The following is a 26615-nucleotide window of genomic DNA, read 5'->3' as shown; positions in this document are numbered from 1 at the left end:
AAAAAAAAACTAGTCACTACGATAAAATTCATTTAATACTTTACAGTTTTTTTTATGAAAATATAATATGTATAGACATTGCTTTTGTTAGACAATTTATTACACACTTTAATGATTGTAATACTACCTTAAAATCTTCTTAACAATAAAAAGTAAATTGGAAACTACTTTACTTTAAAATATCTGTAAACTCTCCAAAAGTATTTACAGTTACTACAAAACAACATTAAAACTTCAAGACATTCAGTCTTGGGACTCTCCTTTAATGACCGTACATGTGCGAGAAAGGAGCAAGATTTAAAAACCTTTAGCTAAAATATTAAAGAGTGTAATCTATAAATCATATTATTGCAGAGAGAGTATAAAAGCTACATTAAAAACTGAACGTATCACAATTCTCATATCATGTCAGTTTATTTGTAAAATAAACCGAACCGAAGTGTTGTATCAATAGATTCGTTTACATTTTTTTTATACATTATGTATTAAAAGTCTTGTTAGGTGACTTTAGTGCCTGCGGAAGACCTGAGAGGCAAACAGCCCTCCACCCAAAAATTTGGTTTCTCTAGCATACTCTTCCACAAGTTTAGTTCTTTACCGGTCGAGTCCATCCATTCTACCGATTTTCCTTGATGTTTTCCTGTAAACAATCGTTGTCAACCCGGTAAAATCTTGGAAATATACTATGGTAGTACCTGTTCCTAGAGAGAATCTGACCATTCCTAAAAATTCATTACTCGCCAGCCGGTCGTGATCCCAAACTGTCAATTCTAAGCTACGATCCGCCAGTTCTTGTAATGTGACGTCGTCATAGACGAAAGTATAATTCCATACGGGGTTTACGGATTTTTTTACTACCGGAGTTTTTTGTTTGGCGTTACGGCCTTTATCGGGCAGTAAATAACTGAAAGTGTTGAAATTTCAGTGAAATGGTACTTATGAATAAGGATGCTAGAAATGATAGTTGTCTGGGTGACAGTCAACTCATAGAGTTGAGTACAGATGTTACACAACAAGGATAATAATAGTTACCTTTTGCAGAATGGGTCTGAAGTTCCATTGGCTTTTACAGCAGCCAATCCCTTAGCCTCTTTAACCAAAATATGTAAGGCTCCCCTTGATTTCTTGCCTTTTTTATGCACCGTCATATCTGGAGGAATAAACTTCAAGCACACTATGATGTCTCCTTTGTACGTTAGAGTGTCGTCGAAGAGTTCAGTCTGAATCACGGGGAATTTCCGTATTACAAGTGCAAAACCACGGATCGGCTTATACTCACCCTTTCCTGAAGATTATACCATTTAGGCAGGGGATCATCGAACACTTTATTTTCTAAAGCCATTGTGACCTCGCCTAGGAAATCGTTTCTACCGAACATATCCGAGTGCCAAACTGACAACCAAAGAGTTCTGAGCTCCAGCTCGTTAAGGGACATGTGAAACTTGAGGCATTCGTCGAACACGGGGTTCAGGGTGTGTTTTTTCACTTTGGTTTTCCGTTTTCCTGATTTTGACTTGTCAGGAAGCAGATACACCTAAATCATTTGATGCTAAAACCACAAGATTTTGTATGATCATGTTTTACCTTGACGTAGGGGTCGGATCTGTTCCGCTTAGCATCAACGGCGGCCAAGTCTTTACATTGCTTGATCTGAATTTCCAGTGCTCCAGCTTTGTAGTTGTACTGAAGACCAAATTCCACTTGTCCTTTTACAGTTATAGAACCGTAACGACCATCATCAGCTCCAGAGTATACGCTTGCCATTGAATCGGACCGTAACTAAGAAACAAAAACTAATAAAAATCACATAATAATGATAAGACAACCACAGTTCAGACAAGCACTTTTGAATCACTGAAATTGTGTTATTATCGGTTAATTTTCCCAATTAAAGTGGACATTTTCAGTAAGGACATAAAAATTCCACTTACACCAAGACTTGACAAGCTGCTCCTAGTATGGTGTAAACCAACCAATCTATCAATATCGTCCTCAGTGGTGGGCCATTCTTGACTGGAAACTGAGGCGGTTTTCCTTCTGGATGCCGGCGCCACTGGACTGGGCGTGGCACTTTTACTGCCCGTCCTCGACGTGAGCATCGGCGAGGAATGGGCCTCGGACAAACTGACCTCATCTAGAAAAAATTTACAGTCACACACACAAAATTCAAAATCAAGGGAAAAACTTTGCATTCTGGGTAAATAAAGTGTTGAATTACCCAAGCACACGCCAACTAGACGGTAATTAGAGAAAGCTGGTGGAACGGGTTATATTTTTTTGTAAGTGTCGTGTTCTAGTTTATCAGGTCGCCTATGGATGGCAATTGTCACAAAAAGCGTACGCCTTAGATAGCGTTGCAAACAATTATTATATGACAGCTGTCAATACGCCGATTTGCCAACCACAGCCAACTACGACCATAACAATTATTGAACACCCCTTAGTATACAAGTTTCAGATTTAATTCAATTTTTCAGCTTGCAACGCTGTAAACCCCTGTTGACATTGTCAAAAACAGTCACGTGACCTTCAAAACTTTGGAAAATTGATAAAGAGAGGAGATTTTTTCTGTTATGTCTGCGAAATGGAAACGTGATCGATAGAAATCGATACAGAGATGTCGATGTGGGCGGGCCAGACGTTTCGAAACGTTTGCCATTGTTTTCTCTGTTAAAGCAACCTTTAACCTTCAACTTTCTCGTTTCGTGTTGTGACGTGGGCGATTTGTACCGATCGCTTTGCAGACAAGATATGGTGGCGTCACAAAGTGCAGGGAATTTTTAAGGTTGATTTGGGTACTTCCAATAAAATTTTTAACGAATCTTAATTAATGTGGGTTGCAATTATGTAATTAAGGTCGAGTTTGCCATGTTTTTGCGTAATAACCGTAAAGAAGCCATTTTTGCGGTGCGTGCGTGAGAACTTACGGCTTTTAACTAACTGTACCTTGCCTGGTACTGCCTAATATACGGAGTACAATAGAAGTGCGGAATGCAAATTTTCTAATACCTAAATTCCATAGTAGTTCAATTAAAAAAATGTGATTTAAATGATTTTCTTTATTTACTTATTAAATTAATGGTGTATACTTAATTGATAAGATATCCTGTTTATAGGAAACTCTAAAACATCAAACGGAATCCGTACAATAAACTCACCCCTCGTATTAAAGTAGGAGTTTTATGTTTTTGTCGGTAATATACGTGAAAGTAAATCCGTTTCACATTTCCCTTTTAATGGGTTTAAAAATACCGGATGATCAATTTTCATATACATAAGAAAACTAATTAGTAAAAAAAAATAAAATAAAATAAATATTACCAAAGTAGGCGGTGCATGTTTTGCAAACGTGACGTCACAATGACGTAATTGAACTAAACAATGCATTGCCCAACTGTCAAATTACGTCATCGGGACGTCAAATTTGCCCAGCATACTTGATGAAGCGTTAAAATGATACTATCCCCCAGCCTACTTTACCATTAAAACTCACGAAACGGCATGTTAGACGTTTGTGGGATAAAACATCGTTAATTTGTGATTATTTTAGAATATTAATTTTTCAATAAAGTAATTTAACACAAAATTGCCTTAATTTTAAACAGGGAACAGGAAAAAATTATAAAAATAGGAGTGTTTTGTTTCTGCCAATTTTTGATCACCCTGTAGCATTTTGCTGGACGTAATGATGGATGTAACTACCAATAAACATAAAGGAATCTGACGTTTTCTGATTTACAACGTCAAAAAACTGGAAAAAGAACAGTAAGTCAATTTGGCAATACATAGTAAAATGTCAGTTTGACAACGTTGCATAATTCGGTCTTTGATTTGACAACTTTAACCAGACAATCGAAAATTAGTCAAGTGACCAGGGTGCCTCACTTTGGATATTTGACATTTAAAGGTGACAGCTTGGCAGTTATCCTCACCGTCAAAATTAAACCTTAGAGCATGAATATGGTTTTAGACGCGACACTTCAGGTTACTGGAAAGCTAGCAACGCTGTAAATAGATGGTAAAAAGTCATCAAAAATAGCAGTTTTTTGCGCATTTAATCGTCTTCATATCCTGATTTTCCAATTATGACAGGATTACACGATGACATCATAGCCAAGTGAAAATGGGTTTAAAAATACCGGATGATCATTTCCATATACTAATACGAAAACTAAAGAAATAATGGATAATCACAAACTAGGAACAGAGTCAACATCAAATGTCAAAAAAAATCAATGTAGTAAAACAATACCAACCCCCACTGTAAGTATTTCCTCCACCATTCACCAAAAATAACAAACAACTCACCACTGGACAAATTCGATTGAAACGAGCGCCTACCGCGCCTTTGGTGGCTGGGCTGTAAACCAGGCGCGCTAACCGCCCGTTTCGGTTGGGCGGGTGCGTGTTTCTGAAATCCAGGTGGTCGGTACCGCGCACTTTTCACGTTATTTTGGGATAAAAAGTGGTGACTTTGCGCCTTTTGCATGGCCGCCAACGGCGTTGTAGGCAATCTGGGCAACGAATTGGTGGCTTGCGGTCCCGTTTGAGTGCTACGCGGCAACGTTGCCCTGTTCTCCATGTCCTCGTCCTCGTCCTCACCGTCGGCTCCAGAACCGCACGAGGTGGCGTCGGGAACGCTGGACCGTCGTCGATTCGGTTTGGTCGCGGTGGCCACCCAAAGTCGATCTTCCGAAGTGCCACCCCCGATGCTACCACAGCTGCGCACTCTATCGAGTTGTTCTCGACTTAGAGACTTGTGACTGAACAGTAAATCACCGGCGGAACGTCTTTTGGCAGCGATTGCCAACGCAGAAGCCGAACCTTCTGTAGAAATTAACGAGAGTCGGTTACGCGAGTCTGAGGCTAGTAACGCTGACTCAAAACTGCCCCTCCACGAAAACCTTTCACAATCACTAGCTTCGCGTTCTTCTGACATTTCCGTGGTACTCTGATGAAGGTTTTTCTGACCTCCCGTTAATAAATCGTGCGACTTACTTCTAGGGAGATTCTGAAGAACAAATGTATCAGGGAGGTTAGTGTCCGAGGTGCTGCTATCCTCATCTGTGGTGGTAGTAGAAGCGTTGCTGAGTTTCTGTTGCAATCTACGATGGTAGTTGCGTCCTTTTGGACTGTTGGACGCGTGACTTTCTCCACTAGACACTTCGTGCATCAGAGCTACCAGCCTACTACCTATATGATGCATCACTTTAGCTATTAAAGGTGGTGAATTGGGTCCTGAGACTACATCTTCTGGTTGGTTTTCTGTGGCTATTTTTTCGAAACTTGCCACTAGTTTCTGGTAAACGAAAGCAGTTTCCCTGTTTAAACTTTGGGAGTCATCTAGATTGATACCACCATCACCAGCATCCCCTTCTTCGTCTTGTTTGTGATCAAATTTGTTGATGATTTGCTTACAACTGTCTGAAATTTGTTGCTGTAAAGCGGATTTGGTGCAAGCCCCTTCTAAATCACTACTAGTGTAATCGCTTGAATCGTACGAGTCACTCCAAGTGTCTTCACTACTTAGATACTCCACTATTTCTCGAACTTGATCTTCTCGAATTCCCGGTACTGTTTTCATTAATCTGGTTAGTTCATTTTCAAAGTAGACTAACTGAGGAGGTTTAGACCTGTTTCTGATTTTAGGCGTCGGGTTGCTTAAATTGGGGGTTGTAGGTTTTGAGGCCACCATTGTTTTGAAAAACTGTCGCATTTTACTCATCATTAAATTGGTTTCTTCATCCGAACTCCAATTGTTAAAACTATCCTTTCTTGTGAGGTTTGTATTTGGTGGTACTGAGTCCAACATCCGCCCTACACTTCTCCCTTTCTCTTCACCATCATCGCCTGTAGGATTTTCCAGAACTGAATCCAACGTTTTCTGGTCTTTGAGTAAATCGTCGCAACTACCCACAAATCCACTATCACGACTCTGCTGTTGGTTGTTTGAGGTTAAATTACAACTTTCTGGTTGAGGAGTTCTATTTCTGTCATCCTCCTCTTGACTGTCCAGTTCCTCCTGGTTGGTTTCCTTGACGTCTTCCAAACTTGCCTTGTGCTTTTTGGTTTTTTTTCCTTTTGACCGTGTCAAACTGAGGATCAACTTTATCAAATCCACCCAAATCGTCGTACGTGTCCGAGTTTGAGCTCGAAGAATCTTCAGAGTCATTCTGAATGTCTGCTTGTTGTTCCGTTAATGTCAAATCGGGATTTCCTAGAAGGTTATCCAGAGAGCTAGAGTGAGAGCGACCGGTCCCCCTAGCCCGCACCAATCTCTTTCTACGTTGCTCCGGGCTAGGTTTGCCCTCGCTGTCACTTCCCACACTACCATCTGAATCCCTCCGCTCAGAAGTAAACCCCATAAACCCGCTCAAAAAGTATTTTTCCAATCTGGACGAAGCCAACTCTTCTAAATTTTCATTCATTTGACTCTCTTCAGGACCACCCAGAGATTCCATACCTTCAGAGTAGATACTGCTCGTCTCTGAAAATGCATCATCACGATTCGGCACCGTGCCATCGCCCAAACCGTAAAAAAAGTATTTTTCCAAGTCGGTGGCGCTTTGAGGACGCTCCTTTTTCGGTTTTCTAGGCGCCTGTTCGATTTCGCTTTCCTCGCAGCTCTCCTCCACTATGGTATGCAAGGTAAAGTCGATTGCCGTACGGTGGTATCCGCGCAGCTCATCCTCTTGGTCCGCCACGGCGGAACACGTGAGGGTAACCTCGTCTCCGGACGACGAGTTTTCCTCCGAAATCGAGTTGGTGACCACCTCATCATCGTTGTCGTCATCATCGTAACTGAGATTTTCCACCCAGGAATCATCGTCGGCTAAGCCTTCTTCAAAGGCGCTCAACGTTTCGGCGGACGTTATGACCGTCACGTTAGTTTCGAGGTTTGGATAGCTGGAGTTATCTGAAACAGATGTTTAGTTTGAAAATACTTTCAACGAATGTATGTTACTTCCAGTTATACAGGTGTGGTAATAGGAAAACCGTGTAACGGACAGAGAAACGTCCATTATTGCATGCGCGCGACTAAGACAGAAAACGAAAAAAATATCAAGTAGGCCATATTTTCAGCGCGCTGTTGCCAAGCGCCAAGTATCACCAATACCGTCGACAAAATTAATTTGGCGTTTGGCTACAGCGCACTGAAAATATGGCCTACTTGATATTTTTTTCGTTTTCTGTCTTTGTCCCGCGCATGCAATTATCTACGTTTCTCTGTCCGTTACACGGTTTTCCTATAGTCGGTTTTGGATTTACCACTGTGATGATTGGCAAAGCAATTTTGTTGCTTAAATTAGAAGATGTATAGGTTAGATATTTAGTGTGCTCAGTGTTTATTGGGAAAACTGGAGTGAAGAAAAATTTCTACCACGTTTACGTATTTCCTAGCGTTTGGTGTTTCCCATAAACAGTGAAGCAGTTAATTAAGTCTTTTTGTTTCCATTTCGTTCCGTCTTTGTTTTAGAGTTTTCACAAAATCAGAAACAATTGCCTATTGTAATGAAAGTCAGATTCGCTTTTAAGTCTTGAATTCATTCCTTGGTCCTTCCAAGCATTCACATACTTTTTTTTTGAAAAAATCATATTTTCAGCTATTTCTTTTTTTTCTAATAATAGGCTACTTTACTATCGACATTGTGACGTGCTATATTCTATTCAGTAGTTAATTCTCAAGGTTCCTACCAGGGGAAATGAATAATATTCAATGATGATTGAAACTACAGTGAAAAATTTACCAAACTGAATAGAAAGTTAAAAAATTATGCAAACGTCATATCCGAGGATTTTCTGAAGAAATTCAATAATTATTCCATTTCGACGGCTAACTAGTTTACTAATTAACTCTAATGTTTATGCAACAGTAGGTAATTAGATGTTTGGTGCAAAAGAGCTGGTTTCAGTTTGTTTATATACAGAAGAAACGCATGGTCGCGTGTGTTTGATCGTTTTAATCCCTATATTTTCCTCTGTTAAATTGTTGAAATAACGAAACACAAAGTGCAAAATATTTTCAAGTTAACCAATTGGATTAGTCATAACAGTAGAAGGTCAAGTGTTATTGTACCCATTTGTGGTAGGTAGTTGGGTCAGTGAATTTGATTCCAATTTTGTTGCTATTAAAAAACTTAAGATCCACTGTAATAATCAAGCAGGAATGTAGAACGGTTTTTTGTAGGCAACTTTCTCTATATGGTTTTTGCAGTTTATCTAGAGTATAAGATAAGGTCAAATACGGAATTTAATTTCACTTTTTGGCAGTGTAGAGTAACTGACATTTTTGGCGCCCTAGTTTAAATTGATTACTGTTACAGAGGAGAGATATCATGTTCTGAACACTAAAAAAGGTACGATTTTTCTTATCTGCTATAAAGCTCCCTGAATGGTTCTTATCTGATAAGTGTAGGAATTGAAACAGTGATTTTTAGTATGTGCATTTAAGTTTATATCAAAATACCTAGAAATGTGAAAACAATACCTATTTGAAGTGTCCTCCCTCCTACGCTTTTAGTAGTAATACACGTTTAACGTCATTGACATTAAAAATGATTATTTAAATAACAATAGTAGTCAATGAGTGTGAGAGTGATAGTTAAGTTTTAGTAATGGAACCAATCAATCATTAGTTGCTTTTAATGATTGTCTCTAACTTATTGGGTATAGCAAATATTTTGCCATACTATTCGTAGTGCTATTGTTTCTTGTTGCAAAACCTTTTCGACAATTTCTCCCATAAAAACACCAAGTAACTAGTGGACGTTACGTCACGCAAAAACGAAGAAAGCGCCTATATAGAACCAAGGCCACTGAAGTTGCAAAGGCTTACGCATCGCGTACTTAAGATGGTGGTTGGTGATCACAAAAAACTCACCGTAATTTTTTTGTTCCTTTGACGTTTCATCCTGACGATTGGTGTGACTGACCACCACCACCTCACCCGGCACCACTTTGGTGGTGTCCGTCGTCACCACGTTCACCTGCTGGTAGCTTACATCATTGGTGATCATCACTAAACTCGTGTATTTTGCGTTCGCACCATTTCGACCGTCTACCTGACGTTGTTCGTCGATTACTGACTGCGAAACACCTGTAGCATCGTCGCACGCGATCCGTTCACTTTCCGTCTTTGTCGCACTCGAGCCTCGCGACTTGTTTAGCGCACGTTCCGTCTTTGTTTCGCCGCTACGGGACCGTAAGCTCTCTTTTTCCACGTCGCTGGAGCTCAGCGACTCTGCGCTCACGTCTGACAGGCCCGGACTCGACGAGTACACGTAATCCGATTTGTATTTATTGATTTCTTCGTCCCTTTTTGAAGTTCCCGCCCAATCTGAAAATATTGATTGTTATGTCATCTAAAAATTATTTTTAGTGCCAATCATTGATCAAGTTATAAAAGACATTACTAATATAAAAACGTAATACAGAATAAAATTGCATTTGGGGTCTTGTAAAGATTAAGCATCCACGAATTTTAAATTTTTTTTTATACAGTTAGATTACGGTTTCTATAGTATAGACAAAAATAAAAATTTGCGGTAAATTCACAATTTTCTACAGAAAATTGAGATAAAAATCCGTAAAATGTACGATAATTTGGTGGAAGAACCACACTTTTCCTGTCAAGAAAACCTATAACTAATATAGCTATTAAAAACCAAAATAATTCTTGGCAACCTAGTGCTAACTGTAGTGGCCGATTCGTATTAGTGCCAATATTTGTTTATTGCAAATTTAGGAAAAAAAAAGCATTAATAACTGACCTAGACTAACCTAAGTGCAAAATCCACCAATATTGTAAAGTAAACAAAGGAAAAAGGCGCCAACTATGTTTTAACCTCATAATTGAATGACATCTGAAGTTGACGTACATACTGTCAAGTATCAGTTATCCTCTGTGAATTATGCGGCGTTGCCAGACGGTTTTTTTTTCGTTATTAATATTTAATACCTCAACTAATTTTTATTGTTTTTAATCATAAAAATATGTTTGGTAGCCTAAATATCCGATTAGTATAGGTGGGCAAAGCTTGTTTTTATAAATTGTAACTAATTGTACTGCATTGCTAATCGTACAACTCATTGTGGAACAATGTAACAGCGTTTTTCGAAGAAAATTGTGATTTTTCCGCAATTTTTTTCTCTGGACTATAGAGGCCGATAATCTACATGCAAAAAAAATTTGGTGACCAAACTCGTGGATGCTTAATGTTTACAAGACCCTGCATTTGAACTGCTTAGCTTCTTGGCATTGTTAATAGTAAAGTTGTATTTGTAAAGAAAAAGTGGTTCTTATTACCTGGTTCAGTCATTGCAACGGCAACTTCCGCCGAACTTGCACAGTTCAAAGCAATTTTCTCGTCTAATTCTGCAACAACACATTCTTTTGTCTTTATTCCCCCTTTCTCAGGCAAAGTACCGTTTGATGAGTCCATAAAACCACCGGGCACTTCATCATACCGCGCCTTATCACAGACTCGCTCAGCTTTCGATGAGTGAACTTGCACTTGGCCCAACTCATCCGAAGCGAACCGCACCTCGGACTCAATAAACCCCTTAATGTCTTCTTTGGTTAACGCTACAACACTAGGAACCTCATTTCTTCCACTCACTTTCGATTTTTTCTTGGATTTACCACCAAACCTTCTGCTTCTTGTTTTGCTCGGTCGCGAAACACTCGAACACGCTTCCCCTCCGCCCTCTTCCACATACCTGAAACCCAACAGACTGGCACCTGCAGCACCACAATCATCCTCGAGCGTTTCTTTTCTAGGAGCATCGTCAGGGTTCAAAGGCTTCACATTCACAAGCACTACAGCGCAATCGCGTTCCGTATCCGTATCGTTATCCGAACTATCACTAGCGCCGCTAGAGCTGGTGGAGCCACTGGTGTCGCTGCTGGAGCCTTTGTGATTCACCACAAACACTCTGGAGAACCGTTTGGGTTTCTGGTCGGCCACTGTGCCGGTGTCGTTGCTGTCCGTGTCCGCCGAGCCTGAAGAAGACTCCTCGCCGTCGTTTTCGCGTTCTTTTTCATCCGCCGAAGATTTCCGGTCCAGGTCGTCTTCGTTGTCGGTGCTGATCGTGCTGCTTGGTAAAGCGTCATCGTCGCGGTCGTTTGGGGAACCTGACACGTTGTAAACGCGACGATTTGATGATTTGGTGGATTCGTCGCTGGAATCTGATGAACTTGATTCCGAAGCGGAAGAACCTCTAAAAATACAAAAAATGAAAGTTGTACCAAAGTAACAATTTACAGTTTGAAAATTCACCACAAATACAGTTTTTGTTAGTTAGCTTAGTTTAGTAGAAACGGTGTGAAAACTGTCAAAATGAACTATGGTTCATTTTTTTTACGTTACGTCATCAAGTGCTCCGCCATATTGAAATTTACGCACGTCGTTTATTACAAGCTAGGCTATCCATCTTTTTAATCACCTGTTTGCCGTATTGACAAATTCCTCCTTTAAATCTCACAATATGTATCTTTCATTAAGCAATTATAAATGAAAATGAGAAAACTATATTGTTTTGAAAAAAAAAACAGTTTAAGAATCTCACATGTTTTGCATGCAATATCGAAATCTGTATAATTCATCGGTCCGTTTATTACTGCAACCAACAATACACCAGGTTCCCTTCTGCTCGTGGAAGATGTGGCAACATAGAGCATAGTCCCAACTGACAGTCGGCTAAACATTTTGAGGTTAGGAATTTTAAAAAGTTGAAAAACACCAAACAGAAGAAATAAAAACTTAATTTAGGGTTGTTTAAGTTTATTAATTAGTGTTGTTATTGCGAGACCTTCGTAGAATTTAAGATTTTTCTTCACCAAACTGGAAAACTTGCAACATTTGGTGGTAAACAAAGGCGGAAAGTTCCAATCAAACTTTGGCTTGTTAACAACAATCACATTCAATTTAAATTATCTGGAAAGAACATCACAGATAGGTGCATTCAAACGAGTTATTAACAGCCCAATACCAACGTTTCAAGAATTATTCCATAAAATTTGCAAGAAAGGAAAGGCAATGTGTGTATCCTGGGGACTATTAAATCCCAAAGCAGTGTTTTAACTTAATAACAGAATTGTTGGTGTTTTAAGAACTTACTTCTTGGTTTTGTGATATAGATTGCTGATTTATTTCCTTTTGTAAATTTACCCAGCATTAAATACATATCAATTTGGTTTTGTTGTGTTATTTATTCGACATGTTTTTTCAATTTCAGTTCAATTTATTGTAAGAGCAGGTAGGTACCTCAGTTAAAGAAATTATCTAATTTTATGATTGTTTATGAAGAAAACTAGACTTCTTAGATAAAAAAGAAACTTGAGTGTACTTTTTACAGATTTCATTTGTATATTTCATAATGTGCAAATAATACAATTAAAATAGTAATTTAACCTACTATCTGATGGAAAAGTAATTAACAGTAGCACCATCTGTTTATAGCCTTATAGTCAGAGAAGATACGGCAAAATTTATAAGGGCTAATTCTGAAAAATAATGGCATTTGATCAAATTTATGTATTAAGTAACTTGTATCTTTCTAATATTACCTGAAACTTGTTTTTTCAACACTCTGCATATGGATTTTGACAACACCATTATAACCATAGCTTCAAACACCTTTTGTTTAGAGTCTTTTAGAGCAGTTGATAATGGGACCCTTTCAAAGCATGATAAGCAAACTCCAGATTAGACAAATCAAATCACCTTGTCAGCTTCTGCTAAATACACCTTTACTCTATATCCATGTTTCTTCGAGAACCACTGGCTTGAATAAACTTGGTTTTTTAGTGTTCTTGTAAAAACTCTTCTTGGGAGTAAGTAAATATATGGGCTGTTTCATTGTGACAGTGTTTTCTATTAGAAAAGGCATTTTCTTTTCTGTTCCACAAACTCTAGTTCCTTCAGAATGTTACACTGGACCCCTTGATAGGTGTAAGGTGTATTAAGGTGGCATTTTCAAAACTGACTACCGAAACACACACACATTATCTAGTCTCACACGTAGTATCGCATTTGAATCGAAATACTCGTTAAAATATTGTGAAATTAACATAAAAAATGTCTTTTTCTTATTACTTTCTGCCAACAATGGCCCAAACCCTAAAATTTAAACGCAGTTTATAGTTTTAATTTTCACTTCATTTCTAGTACCTGCAATGGTCAGTTTATTACTCTCCTAACTTAACTTGGGTCTATTCTTTGTAGAAAGACACAAAAAGGTTGCTTTAGTACATAACAAAGCTTTTAATAAAATGTTTTGAAGACTTTACACTAACAATGTAAAATGTTCACTATAAATGACTAATTCACCCTCACATTGAGCAAAAAAAGAGCGTTGGCGTGACAGAGAAATCGACCCACTTAAACCACTTTTTCGGTTCCTTGATATTTGAATTTCCGGCATCACATTGATCACAAGAAACCGAGAGCAAGAGAGAAAAAAGTGATCGTGTTTTTGCCGTCCCGATGAAATAACAAACCGTAAAATCGAGCTGAATAAAGTGGGTTGGCAGGCCGAAGGCATATCGGTTCGTTTTGGTGCACTTTCAAAAAACTTTAAATGCACATTATTTTGTTTTGCCGGAGCGATTCCGTGCAACCCGAACATGTCAAAAAGTAAGTCAAAGAGTGTTAATTTGTTTTGGAACTATTTTCGTAATATAAAAGTGAAACTCACCTATTTTCACATTCCAAATGGCCTTTAGGTTCGTCGTCGACCATCTGGAGTTCCTCTTGAGGCACCTGTCCGGCCCCATTCTGACAATCATCGCTCACTTTGGCGTCAATCATTGACTTGTCAAACAGCGACCACGGAAACCCTTGCAACTGGGCAAAGTACTGCCAAAAATCACCGGGTGTTGCATTTGGACTGAACGATTTGTAAACGGGCAATAGAGATGGGAACGGCGTTTGGCCACCCCAGGGAACGGGAAACGGTACCGGAATCGGTACCGGCACTGGTATATACTGGGCGGTTGGTGTGGGGTCGCATCCGCCGCACGATTTACAAGTGTACGAGCGCAAAGTATGGTCGGTGGACTGGCCAGTGGTACCGGTGGTAGTCGGTTGATGAACGCATTGCATCGCGTCGACGAGGGGCGGGGGAGAAGCGCCGTTTTGTTGTGGGTCGGAGGAGGATGGGGTCATTGATGTGTTGTCTTCGTCGGAGGATTCTCTGATGCGTGGACGACGCTGTAACAGTGGCGAACCTGAAACATCAAAAAAAATGATTGATTCACAAAGGATAAGTCTGAGAAGGACTTTTTCGTATTGTTTTCTAACACGCTGGTACAAAACTCTTGACTTTAAAAACTCTCCTAGAAAAACGTGAGAAATACCACCGGATGTACTGGCAGTACATTGGCCTTGTTATATATGGAAAATAATTACAAAAAAATTACAGATTTTCTCTTTTTTACGGCCATCGAACAGACACAGTTATTAATGCGCATCGCCATTGATAAGTAAGCATCAAAAAAGGCAAATTCACTTTCCAAAATGTGTTTGTCTAATTTTAGATACTTACTGAGAGGAGAGTCGATAAAACGCTTTCGGCACACTCTAGGCGAGCCAAATGGGGACGTCCAACCCAAAACTTGTTGCGGTAGAGCTGCTCCAGGCTCGAAATAGTCCCAGTCGCACTCGTCCAAAGGAAAACTGGACGCTGACGAACTGTCGTTGTCGTCCACGTCCTCTTCTTTGGACGAACTGTCCGAATTAACGAACACCAGACGATAATCTTCGCCGTCGGGTAATAAAATATCAATCAAATCGTTTTCGTGACCTGTACGCCTCCAACCTAAAATAAAACTACTGTACAATCCTCTACTAGTATCATTTAGATGATTTTTATAACTTAAAGATGACTACAAAGAGTATATACAGTGCGTTTGAGTGAAGTATTTTTATTCCTCTTTAATTATTAATCATGTAGTAATATGTATGCTGTATGTAAAGAATGGCATTGTATTTATAGAAGATGAATAACTAATAATGAGTACTCAAAGTGAACTTTTGGAAGAACCAAAAGATATAACACCTGATAATTGCAGAAAGTGAGGCTATTCCGACGCGGAACTGAAGTGTTAAGTGATAATTAAAAGTGCATTCAAATCAAAAGTCATACAAAATGAGCCAAAACTGTCCTTTCTAGCTCTTTATGTTACTGGGATATTCAATTTTAAAAAGTAATAACTATTACATATACTACATTTTTTCCTGTGACCATTTCTTCAGGAAGTTTGTTTAAATCTTTTGACCAACTGTCAAATGACGTCACACCTGTTTTGGCACACTTTAACACATGCCACTTGTCAAGTTTATTTAAAGCTTTGTCTAGACTGTCTAGAGCATTCGTTTGCATTGGTTCTCACTTCTTATCATGGGATTCCTATATTGGCGTTTCAAGATAAGAGATATACTCCCTCTGGTGATCAGTTATGAAAATAGTTTCGGGCATTCCACCTGTCATTTCTCCGTTTGTTCACGTTGATTTTGGTTAGGAATTTAACACAGGTTTTATAAATATGAAGTGACAGTGTCATATTATTTCTAATATTAGGTTTTTCCTAAGGAAAAGAGGCTTTTTCCTGAATTGCTGTTACAATGTGGCTTGAAAAACTTATGAACGGCAGCAAACAAAAATAACCTCAAATTTTGATTTTAAATCGTAAAAACTCATCTAATCCTCAAAAAACTCAATTTCCACAATACAAACAAACGCAAACTGTCACCGCCATATTGGAATTTTTGACAAGCACCTTCTAGGCTTTCTAGTATAGTAGGCGGTGTAATCGTATAATTTTGAAATTCCCACACTTGAATACGGTACTTTTTCGCATTCATTACATTTTTGAAAAATTAGCTTAGTGCGAAAAAATGCACTTTACCTCCCGCGCTTAAGAAAATAATAAAAGGGTGGTTTTTGACATTTGAAACTTGTTGAACAACAGTCACGCATGGTTTTGCGTTTTCAGTTGTGCTGTATCTCATTTAATTAGTGCATTAACTCATTTCGCTTCGTATAATAGCACTTTTTTCAGTTATTGACAGTTACTTTTCAAATTATTTAATATTTGACAATATAAAACATTTTCTGCCGCTTACTTACATGAAATATCAAACTACTCTCAAGTCTTCGGTAGTATAGTGGTAAGTATCCCCGCCTGTCACGCGGGAGACCCGGGTTCGATTCCCGGCCGGAGAGAACTTTTTTTTATTTTACCCGCGGTATACCCGCTTTGACACATTATTATATATTTTTTTCTAGTTGAGTATAAGTGTAAGAAAATAAAAAAAACGTAAATACATTAGATGTGTATATTTAAGTAAGGGTATGTAGAAATGAAAAGAAGCGTGCAAAAGTATGCAAATGCGAAAACAGGGAGAATATGAAGAAATGTAAACTAAATGTGTTTTTTTTTCTTAAGTTTGAGTATGTTAATATGAAATGTTAGAACATGGTCTAATAATGCAAAAAACTGTAAACACACTGTACATAGCATGCGTAGAAAATATAGTTTAATCTACATTAACTACTCACCCCTAACCAAATCCAGCCTTCCACTCCCCATACAACACAGCATCCCCGTGTTATTCGACCACCACCAACCCCACTACCACTAACCTCTATGACGACACCACGAAACTAACTTAAACCAGCCCGTTAATAATCTAATGACCACAGAGAACAGTTATTATAGAGCTAACATGGATGTAATTGAATTGTTTAATAACTTTTTGGGTGGTAAAACGTTGCCACTTGCACGTAAACGAGACAAAACCACTTTGAACGAGTGCAATGCAATCGACAACTTCTTGTTTTAATCGAAGTTGCGGCAACGGTGCCCTTTTTAGCAAAGTTTAACCAAAACCGCCCACCGCACTTGCGGGTAACGGGCGTTAAATATGGTCGAAACGTGTTCGATCCGTTGCCCAACAAAAAGGTAAAGTCATTGTTCGTTATTATTAGTGCCTGATTACGCGTCAAATTCAATTAAGTAATCGTATTAATCATACACACGTTAAAGGTTAGTGCATGCGCTAAAAAGCGTCCTTAATTATTATTATAGTGAGTTCTTTATAAAATGATGCTTCTTTTCAGTTTGGCAACACTGCAATTTTAGATTCTCTCACCTAACAAAGTCGACAAATGACAAAACGAAGATGTCAGAATGTGCTTTAAGTTTGTCCACCCGCTATTGGCGTTTCAAGATAAGAGATACTCCCTCTGGTGATCAGTTTTGAAAACGGATTCGGGTATTCCAGCTGTCATTTTAGTTCAACTGGCGTTGCGATCACACCACGTGACCACGTAAAAGTGACAGGACAATTGATAGCCATTAATAAAATCGCAGGATAAAGTCCCATTTAATGCAACGTTGTCAAATTTTTTGTGGTTGCATTGTAGACCCATAATCCACAATAAAAAACTGTTTTAAATAAATTAAAACGTTATTATTTTGTTGTTTGCACATTTTAGTCTCATTTATCCAATTAAGGTCATAATTTTAAGAAACGTCTGTTATCTCCCTTAATCACTAATTTTAAATCAGTACGCGGCTAAAATATTAAATACTCAGACATGCCTTGTCGAGCTTTATTAATTAATCTGTATTAATTAATAAAGATTATTATTGATACTACAATTCATTCAGGAAAACATGTAAAAGTTGTTTAAATGTCAAATAATAGCAACAAATCGGCCAACTTGTAATATAAAACTGAAATGTTGTGTACCACCTGACATTTATGTAATTGTTCTCAGTTAACAAAAGGCATTTATGCCAAAACTCAAAGGGCGATAAGGCCCCCTTGACATCCTAAAGAATGCATCATGTCGAACACCCTCCGAGTAGGTGTTAACACATTATAATAGAAACCATTGTATTTAGTTTGTCATTGTTTAACAAAACAGTCTATAAATATAGTCAAGACAATGAGGTGAAAGCGCTTGCTCGTGAGATAAAAAAGGACCACTTACCGCCATCGGTTTTCCTCAAATTTTGTTGTCTTCGTCTTCTCACCGTCATTTTTCTGAACACGGTGCCACTGAGCGGCTCGATATCACACAGCTCGACAACTGGATTTTGACTCAAAGACTGTCCCTATAGTTTTACACTAGGTTAGATATAAAACTAAAATTTTTTCGGGGGTAATATCCCTAGTGCATTTAATTTTTCCGGAAAAATTCGGAAAAAACGAGTTTCTAAGTAATTTGTTTTAACAAACTTTGACTGTTTTGACATTAGTGACAGATGTCACGTAGTTTTGAGAGTGTAATTTAGTTAGGCAGTCACGTGACCTTTGTCAAAAAAAACTATCATAAATAACAGAAAAACGTCTTGTTTCAAAAACTGTGTTCTTGCAAATTCTAGGCAATTTTTGACAGTTTTGACATTAGTGACAGATGTCACGTAGTTTTTGGAAGTTAGGCAGTCACGTGACCCTTGACAAAAAACTATCATAAATCTGAGAAACATGTTTTGTTTCGAAAACTGTAAGAACATTTTTCTAAACCTTGATTTTTGCTTTTGAGCAGACAGTCAGGAACAAAATTGCTTGTCAAACCCACTTGGAGTGAAAAAATTAGTGTTCTAAGCACATTTTTGGAATCCTCATTAAATTTCCAATCCAATAACCTCAAAAAACACTATAAAATTTGGTATAGTCAGAGAGAAAAGAGGTGTCAAAGTTTGAATTACCAGAAACACAGTTTGAAAAGACCAAATTGCTTGTCAAACCCACTTGGAGTGAGAAAATGACTGTTTTAAGCACATTTTTGGAATCCTCATTAAATTTCCAATCCAATAACCTCAAAAAACACTACAAAATTTGGTACACACAGTACAGTCAGTCTCGTCTTCTACTCGGATGATTTTTATAACCACCATCGCTCATGCTATTTGTTAAAACAAATTACTTAGAAACGAGTATTCCAATTTTTCCACAGGAAAAATTAGATGCACGGGGGATATTTGGTAAGATTATTTCCTGAGTTAAATAAACATTTTATTTTAATTAAAACAATAAGAACAATAACTTTCAAGCTAGAAAGGGTAACGCTATTCTTTATGTTGCTGTGAGGAGTGTGCAATTTTTTCGAATTTTTTTCCGGAAAAACTGCTGACAGCTAAGTGGACAGTTGTTAACTAATTCTTGATAGCGATTGGTCAAAATTGATAGGAAGGAAATAATCAACTCTAACCTCAATAGTGCTACATTTTCCTTCTGGGCTCTCTTCGGACAAAGGCTTGCTAGACATGGTTTTCAATTCTTGATGGGCTTTGCTGTTGCTGGTCAAAGACCTGCTGCGGAAGTAGGCAAGATCGTCGGCTTTACTATGATTGGTGCTGTCAAAGCTCACGTGACGTTCTGGCGTGATTTTTTCTTTGCTTTTCAATGATTCCTCAGCAGTTCCGGTGTCCGTTTCACCTGGAAATAGTACTCAGTCTCCAAACTGTCACAATTTTTTTTATAAAATTATTACCGCTAGTTTGACAATTTTCCGGTTTTAAGATTGGTTCCGTTTTCCTCCTTGAGTTTCCTTTACTTTCGTACAGCGAAACAGACATTAACGGGTTGGTTCTTAAAGCTTTCCTGGGACACGGTGATGTTTCTATTGCTCGACCTAATTAAATTTAAATACAATGGGGAACAATTATTGTGTTAACTTACCTGAATCGTTTCCAACAGCATCGCAAATGGGATTTGAATGGAAATTCACAGTGTCGGAATCACAGTTCAAGTGGTCAGTACAAACATCCTCAGAAGCTGGTGTAGGTGGTTCCGGAGTAGTTTTGCCGTTTTTAGCATTAACCTGGTGAACAATCAGCGAGGGATAGCTGTTAATATCCTGTCCTCTGGGTAAGCTGTTGTACGGTCTAGCTTCGATGGAGTTTCTTACTGCCGGCCATCTTGGGGTTGGACCTGGATAATTGATTTTGTTTTTTTTCGTTAATATAATTTTAATAAACATACTGTGTATTGTCCAGGATCTTCTGATTGTTCGTTTGATGATGTCCGCGGCGGGGACGTAAACCCGAGCATCTCGTCGTTTGTTCGGTTTCCGAACAAATTCGTTCATCCATTCACCTGAAGCTGCTTGGATTTCCCTAAAGCAAAATTAATACAAATCATATGATAGAATTATTTATTTCCTTTTTGTTATAGCTACATTTATAGCGCGGTTTCCGCCCAGACAATATCAGTCTTTATTTTGGGTTTGCATAGAAAATAGGCCAAATAGTATCTACACCACTGGACAATTTTGACAAACGTCATTAACATATCACATAATGAGTATTTAATTTCATAAGTGCTTGTTCCAAGTTGATCAGAAATTGCTCCAACGGTCTAACAGTTATAACAAAAAAAATCGTTTTTTTTTTTTCAACTGAACTTTGGAGAAAGCCTTTTTTAGGAAAATGCGTTATTTTTAGATGGGCTATCGAATAGTTTTTCCACGAGCTGTACGCAAAACAGTCAAACCGATAAAAAAAATGACGCCATTAGATTGATTAATAAGGTGCTAAAAAAATATTAAACAATAGGGAAAATTCCAAAGTAAAGTCGAGTTAAGAGAGAGAGACAGACAGGAAGCACTTAATGCAAAATAAATACATTATCAATAGACTCTTGTAACTGAAGCAAAAATAAAAAACTGTTATTGCCTCAATCAGATTAATCCTGAAACTGTATTGCTTTCTAAAGAGGACAAATTGACAGTTGTCACGTACTTTTTATTCAAATCAAATCTTAGATTAAGTATTCCTTGGTGGTTGATGAAAAAAATAATATAATCTTGACTTAAAATGATAACAATCTAAGAAACTAAATACGAAAGTTCAAGTACTTTTTAAACAATAAAACACTTCAACTAAAAATGAATACAACAAACAGTAAAATAATATAAAAGGAACGGCTGTACACTTTACTGCGTCAAATTGCAGTTGTCGTTACAGAACAAAACATTATGAAATTCGTCATCGTTTTGGCGGCCATTTTGGCCTACTGCGAAGCAGTCAAATTCAACATCAACAACAAGGACGGAGGCGCGATTTGGATTGGAATTCAAGGCAATTCCGGCAAGGACAATTTGGAAAATGGCGGTTTCAAATTGGCTCAAGGAGAATCGGTAAGTCTTGAAATCCCCACGAACAAGCCTTTTCAAATTAAATAAATGAACAGAGAACCGTCGAAGCTGCTGACGATTGGGCTGGTCGTTTCTGGTCCAGAACCTGGTGCTACGAAGACACCAATCACTGTTTAACTGGCGACTGCGGTAACAAAGTGGAGTGCGCTGGCGCCGGTGGTACTCCTCCAGCTACTTTGATCGAGTTTACTCTCAGAGGATATGGCAACATTGACTATTACGATGTGTCATTGGTTGATGGTTACAACAGCATGGCTTCAGTAAGTAAACTGAGAACCTCATTACGGTCAATTCAACGGTTACGATCACTAGGTGGAGCCAGTGAACGGTGCAGGTGATGGTGGTGAATACAGTTGCAAAAAAGTCCAATGCGCCACTCAAATCAACAGCGTATGCCCCTCCGAGTTGCAAGTGTACAACGATGAAGGAACTACCGTGATTGCATGTAATTCGGCTTGTAACGCCTTCAAAACCGACGAATATTGCTGTGCCGGTGACCATAGCACCCCCGAGACTTGCGTAAGCTCCGATTGGCCCACCGACTATCCTGCCATCTTTAAAAGTGCCTGTCCTGACGCCTACAGTTATGCTTACGATGACCATAAGAGTACTTTCACCTGTTTGGCCGACGAGTACAACATCAACTTTGGTTCTGCTTAAGTTGAGCTTATTGTTAAGTTTTCATTTGACTTATAATATCTGACACCTGTATACTAGTTACATTTTACAATACAATATTTGAACACTCGTTTTTGGTGTGGTAATTTTGGTGGGACATGATATTGAAAAAGTTTTGTTGTAAAAGCTGCAAAGTATGCAATTTTATGGAAGACCAATACGAAACTTACATTCGTTTGTAACAGACGACACAGACCCAATCGGTGGCCCTAAAGTTGTACTCCCTGCATCCCTTGCACACCCTTAACCGGCAGGTACGACAATTAGCACCGCGATTTATGACTCGTCCTAATTCAGCGCGGCAACGACCGCAAGTTCGGTCCGGATCGGGGCCCAAATCTGCGGAATCCAGACTAACCCTTAGGGCCCCTTTGCGCCGCAGACTTTGAAGTTCCGCCTTTAAATGCCTGCAACAAAGAGAATGGTTTATCTTTGAAGGTGTCTTGCTTTTTGGCTAATTTTAATTAAGCTACCCTAGCGTTTAATTAATAAAATGCTAATTTTAAAATATCAAAAAGGTGGATGGTAAACAAACCAAACCTACATCAAAATGAAGGTTCTAAGCTAGAACACTCGTTTCCATTGAAGGTCATTGTCAATGCCTTTCACAACATTAATCAGAATCAGAACGGAACAATTCATCCGGTGATTCCAATAATCTCATGTAAATTATCTTTAAATTATTTCCCGTTAAATTGTTCATAAATCCCTAAAAATCGATACAAACCTGGAAACGTGTCTTTTACAAACATCAGTATTACATAAAAAGCAAAGGTGTAAAAAACTAATTTTGCATAATGCATTCATAAAATAGCTGGAAGGCGTTTTCTTAATTTCGTTTTCAAGGTTTGTGATCGTAACGCGGCTAAATACTCGATTAAAAACCATTGAAAACCCAAACCTGAGTGTGTAAAGTATAAATATTTATGGATATTTCCAGTAGAAATTAATCATCCTATGATGCATAAAATACCATGGCCAAAACCCAGACTAGTCAAAGGCTCGATTGTACAATAGTGATTTAAACTAAGTTTAAGCATTAACAATAGCATGCTGTAGAACAAACCTGACTGAAAATTAAGTTTTATGTTGTATTTGCAATCCGAAAAATTGGAAAACTAAACTGTTGATACTTTTAAACAAAAAATTAGGTTATAACAAATTATAAACGTCTATTAATGTCAATCCTGTCAAAAAATTATCACAATTGACAGTAATGGAGGACTGTGGTGTAGCTTGGTGTAGCTCTGGGTGAAGCTTTTTGCTTTTTCTAAATAACTGAACTACAGATTTTTGTAGGAACTAGGAATATACAACAAAACAATTTTAGTTTACTTTTTACATTAACAATGTACAATCAGACTTTAATTAAGAACAAGAAAGATGGAGATCGAAAAACTCTTCTTTTATTTTTTGCATTCTGTCAAAATAATCTGCTAAGGTAAACAAAGGAGGACGAGAATCTCTGGTTAGGTTAGGTTTTATGTAAACGTTAAAAAATGTTTATTTCTTATTTAAAACTTTAAAACAAGTTTCAGTAATTCTGTTTAATTGTGACAAGAAATAACAATAATTTTGTACTGTGAGGTGACTAGTGACTGTTTGTGACCGACTAACTGGTTGAGTCAGTTTATGTAAGCGACCTATCCAAACGTAGAAGTCCGTAGGCCGGACGGTATGACCTTAGCAATACCATAAACAATTAAAACGCATGGGTCGATGAAATGGACATAAATGCGGCCTGTACAATGGCATATAAATAATTGTACGTATATTGTAGGTTGATTGATCTTGAAAATAATCTCACTTATGTTTCATATGGTGTGTTTTGAAGATTGCAAATTTGATTGAGGAGTGTCCTACACTATAATTAGCACAGAAAAAGTGGTAATTTAAATCCTTGATGAAAACATTGTATTTGTGGTGCACCGAAAATAAACCACTACATAGGATACAGGTAATCCCACGTAATTTTATATAGTCGACAGAACAACACACTGGAACTAGTTTCGAAAGTAAAATCTTGTGTTGAGCTGTACACGCGATGTCGAATTATACATTTTGTTTATCTTGCGCCAACGTACAAGATAAAACCCCCATAAGGTAAACCTCGGCTAATTCGATGCCGAGAGACTTATTTTACTTTCTAATCACCCGAAACTGGCCGGCAAATGCGTTCTTTTGGTTTTGACCTTAAAAATGATCTTTGAATTTCCTTGGTTACTTTTCCATTTTCTGATCGCTTCCTCAATGCAAAGATGCGACTGTTATGTGTGCGTTTCGTTTTAAGTGTTATGCAGCAAAGACATTTTAAAGTTACGATGGATCGGTCAGTCACCTGGGAGAGCAATTATTATAATCATACTACGTTTACTACTTAAGAACTATCTAGTATGCAAATGTACTAATTCTTAACGTGTACGTGGAATATTCACTGATGGTGTAAGATTTGAGTGCTTGAATGCAAGCCACGTCCTTTCCTGGACAAAGGGAGATGAGACTACGCCCACCATATTAACCTCTCGTTGCTAATTGACTTTATAATCAATAGCAATCTATAACAAATACACACAATAAGTGACCTAGTACAGGAAGTGCTTACATTGTGATTGCAAATTGGGGCCAGTGTCTTTTGAATGAAAATCCACCCATAATCTTGATCGATAATCTCGATTTAGTTCTGGAGATCAGCGAGGCGAAACGTTCACGATGCTTCAAATTGCCAATCGCCATTTTTTAAGAGTATCTGATGTTTTTTCGAGTTCATCATTCGATTTATAACGCTTGATTGTTGAATCCCTAGAATTCTGATCTAGTTTTGTATAACAATTTTCAAAAACTACCACACAGTTAAGTTAGTTGATCAGTGACCTTGTTCCGGTTTCTGACTTCCTTCGCCTATTCGTCTCTAATCATAAGTGCTATTTGCGTATTGCCTACACCTTAGGTATATTTGGATTAAGTCAATTTGATTACGTCATTTAATTGATTTAACCTAAAGTGGTCATTAAGTAAATAAGAATAAGGTTCTTGAAAGTTTAATTTTAGAACGAAGTAATATATGGCTTTTTACTTAATCACCATTACAATTGGGTCATATTTAGAGCAGGAGACTATATTGTAATAAAACAATAAGAAAGTCGCCTTTATAGAGTACAGAAAAACAGTAGCGCAAACTTTACTTCAAGGTTGGTGAACATTACAAAATAATATTGTTAAGTTAAAGTTCAAATAGTGTTGTCTAGAACCTCATAAAATTGAGCCTTAAGTAGGTTCCATGAAATGGTAGGAACCAGCTGACCATAATAAACAGCCAATCCGGACGTCACGTTCAGACAAGTTAAATGGTTATTGACCCATAACATTTTCAGCCCAATGGGTTTATTAGCCTGGCACCCTACCTTTTCCTTACCTTTCCTAAAGGGATAGAAGGTCTAGGATGTTTAGAAAAATGGCTAATCCGTAAAAGCTCCAATGGACAACAACAGTCAGTTAGAACACAAACCCGTTAATTAGCACGCGCCCGTTGCTATATTAACTCTCGCTTTGAAAATGGCCCCTAAAATAACGGACAACAAAACTTTGTCTCGTTTAGCACAGAAAAAACGACAGACCAATAACAAACAACAATAGCGCGATAGCCGGTACGACTTCGACTTTCTTGTGTTTTGTTCTCGGTTTGTAAGGTGAGGAGAATGTCTCGAGGAACTGTTAACAACGTTGCCAAACCATATATTGTCTACTTCATTTTCTGTATTTAAACATTTATAGTATAACGTGGTGATATCTCAAACTGTTTTATAATGATCAACTGAGCGTCGCATGACATTTACGGGTTTTCAACGCTCGTTTTTTACGCAGATAATATAGAAAACCATGAATCGTGGCAACGTTGCTGGTCCCACAAAGGGGGCGCTTGCGCCCACTTTGTCCGAGTACCAGCGGGTACAGTTAATCGAAGACTGGTTTACAATGCACGACAACAGGTGACCAAAGAAAAATTATTCAATTTTGCACTTAGTGGTATTGTCAAGTTTTGGAGAAGAGACTAATCAATGACCCTCCTCATTGTTATGCTGGGCGACTTTACTATATGTTAATCGAAAATGCTTGAAAAAGATTCCCATTCTTAATTGTGTTATAATTTGTGGTTTTTTTATGCAAATTAAGCGTGTTAATTGCTTTGTTGACTTATTATAAACGTTATTAGCCTTTTTTAGGGGTGTCCAACTTTTCTATGCCGAGCATCAAAAGCCGCATTCGTTTTCAAGCTCCATGGAGCGAGCAGCGCGTTTTTCACGTCACAATGACGTAATTTGACATTTGGTTAATTATGCTTTTGCTAAATTACGTCATCGTGACGTCATGGTGCTTGAAAACGAATGCGGCCAAAGTAAAATAGGATGACGTCAATTTGACAGTTGGTCAAAATATTGTTTTATTAAATTTTGTAGTCAAATTTGCTCTGCACGCTCGATGAAACGTCAAAACTAATGCAGCCTTGAAACAAAACACGAAGAACTTTGTGATCAAAATAAAATAGTGTGACGTTTACATGATTTTAATCTGTTGCTGTCTCCGTAATTGTTCGTCTTTGGTCAGCACCCCCCAAATGATGGATCGCTCTTCGTCAGTAAGTACTTGAGCCTCTCTTGTTGCGGCTACCAGCACCTCGTGGAAGCAGAAGAAGAGATTTCTGGCAAATCACAATTGTCACATGACATCCTAGTTTTCGTTTTGGTATTGATGCCTGAAAAGCACAG

The 26615-nt window shown here is 38.1% G+C and overlaps 2 protein-coding genes and 1 non-coding gene across 3 annotated transcripts; 2 read left to right on the top strand and 1 right to left on the bottom strand.

Moving 5' to 3' along the window:
* Positions 1–17: 17 nt before the first annotated feature.
* Positions 18–26576, bottom strand: LOC145732335 (uncharacterized). Its single transcript, XM_081984514.1, is given in 20 exon segments — positions 18–640; positions 696–904; positions 1033–1220; positions 1280–1534; positions 1585–1779; positions 1932–2134; positions 4309–6076; positions 6078–6916; positions 8882–9337; positions 10307–11220; positions 13699–14230; positions 14548–14820; positions 18004–18127; positions 19228–19454; positions 19510–19650; positions 19698–19949; positions 20001–20134; positions 22023–22259; positions 26408–26535; positions 26538–26576. Coding segments are annotated over 20 exon segments (7257 nt in total). The 3' UTR covers positions 18–497.
* On the top strand, positions 16156–16227 carry TRNAD-GUC (transfer RNA aspartic acid (anticodon GUC)). Its single transcript has one exon. It is a non-coding gene; the product is annotated as a tRNA-Asp (tRNA).
* LOC145732361 (uncharacterized) lies at positions 20961–21922 on the top strand. The gene is made up of 3 exons (XM_081984561.1): positions 20961–21156; positions 21210–21434; positions 21487–21922. The coding sequence occupies exons 1-3, from the start codon at positions 20995–20997 to the stop codon at positions 21832–21834; spliced, it is 735 nt and encodes a 244-aa protein (XP_081840687.1). The 5' UTR covers positions 20961–20994; the 3' UTR covers positions 21835–21922.
* Positions 26577–26615: the final 39 nt, after the last annotated feature.

Source organism: Ips typographus, linkage group LG8 (assembly GCF_016097725.1).
Source record: "Ips typographus isolate SLU linkage group LG8, UJ_Ityp_2.0, whole genome shotgun sequence".
In the NCBI taxonomy this organism is placed as follows: Eukaryota; Metazoa; Arthropoda; class Insecta; order Coleoptera; family Curculionidae; genus Ips; species Ips typographus.
Note: the sequence above shows the minus strand (reverse complement) of the source record. Positions and strands in the feature narration are given on the sequence as shown.

Bases quoted from the DNA above. Each gene is read 5' to 3' on its own strand.
- LOC145732361 (XM_081984561.1), top strand. From the start codon at position 20,995: ATGAAATTCGTCATCGTTTTGGCGGCCATTTTGGCCTACTGCGAAGCA. The intron at 21,157-21,209 runs GTAAGTCTTGAA...ATAAATGAACAG, and splicing joins AATTGGCTCAAGGAGAATCG to AGAACCGTCGAAGCTGCTGA. The intron at 21,435-21,486 runs GTAAGTAAACTG...TACGATCACTAG, and splicing joins GTTACAACAGCATGGCTTCA to GTGGAGCCAGTGAACGGTGC.